Below are 1,061 nucleotides of genomic sequence, written 5' to 3'. Positions count from 1 at the left end.
ACCAAAGTTGTTCAAGGAATATTTAAGGGACTAGATTGAACCTACTCAAAAACGTAAGGAACTGTTGTTATCATTTTTTCCTATAATGTTCTTCTAAATAATAAGTATAATTTGGTAAAATCAGACAATGTAGAGAGAGAGAGGGGTTACTACAATAATGCAAGCCGCCTGCCGACTAACAGTGAAGCGGTGAAATAAACGGGCAAATTTCTTATCAACCGAGTGAACTGTTCCCCGGGTTTGGACAGTCTTCTGACAGGGCGGCGACGTCATTTGACTTGTCATGAATTTCATCTCTAATAGAACTCTCTTGTTTAACAATCCGGTGCCGGTGACTAATACGGCGTCGTAGAGGAGAAGTAGAATTTGAAGGAGGAGGAGGAGGAGGAGAAAGAGAGTTAGTAGAATTTGAAGGAGGAGGAGGATGAGGAGGAGAAAGAGAGTTCTGAAACAACGTTGTTCGAGGGTAAGGCGAAGAGAATTTCCGGGCCGAAGTTCGGGGAAGGTTGAAAGGTTGTGAAGGGTAAATCCAGTCTCGGTTGATAGTCGACGGCGTGTCGGGGTTGAAGGACATTTTGGTAGCTGCAACAAAAGTAGCCGGGTCAGCAGTCTTACATACTCCTGTAACCTGTTGGCAATCGTGTCATTTAAAAACTCTGTTTGGAAAAGTAATTGCACTTGAATGTGTTTGGTATGAATTTTTCAATTCGCTTAAATATCATAGAAATGAAAAAAAAAAAATTCAGCTTTATTCTCAAATTGAAATATTTATATAACTCTCAAAATCACTAACCCCTACCTTGACACTTTCCTACTGCCCCACTACTACTCTTCCCGATCCAAAAGAAATCTTTAATTTTTTTAAAAAAATATTTCAAACTTTTACTAGCCATCTCCCCACTCCACCCCGGACCCCCACCCCTCCAACCCCTAAGGTGTTTGAGAGAGAAATTGTAGTAAGAGATAGGACTAGATTTCACCATTACAGAGATGGCTCGTGTTCTTGTAAAGACCACTGGTGACAACAATTTGTGAAATAGAATTAGTTGTATACTACACAT

General features: G+C 40.3%; 1 protein-coding gene across 1 annotated transcript; it reads right to left on the bottom strand.

Annotated features, from left to right (window-relative positions):
• Positions 1–214: 214 nt before the first annotated feature.
• On the bottom strand, positions 215–628 carry LOC124895695 (probable ion channel CASTOR; the record flags this gene model as incomplete). Its single annotated transcript, XM_047406126.1, has 1 exon — positions 215–628. A coding segment is annotated over one exon (414 nt), but the record flags the coding sequence as incomplete, so codon positions are not given.
• Between the last annotated feature and the right edge of the window lie 433 nt (positions 629–1,061).

This window comes from Capsicum annuum, unplaced genomic scaffold (assembly GCF_002878395.1).
Source record: "Capsicum annuum cultivar UCD-10X-F1 unplaced genomic scaffold, UCD10Xv1.1 ctg8466, whole genome shotgun sequence".
Lineage (NCBI taxonomy): Eukaryota > Viridiplantae > Streptophyta > Magnoliopsida > Solanales > Solanaceae > Capsicum > Capsicum annuum.
The sequence above is the reverse complement of the archived record's forward strand: the minus strand, read 5'-3'. Positions and strand labels throughout refer to the sequence as shown.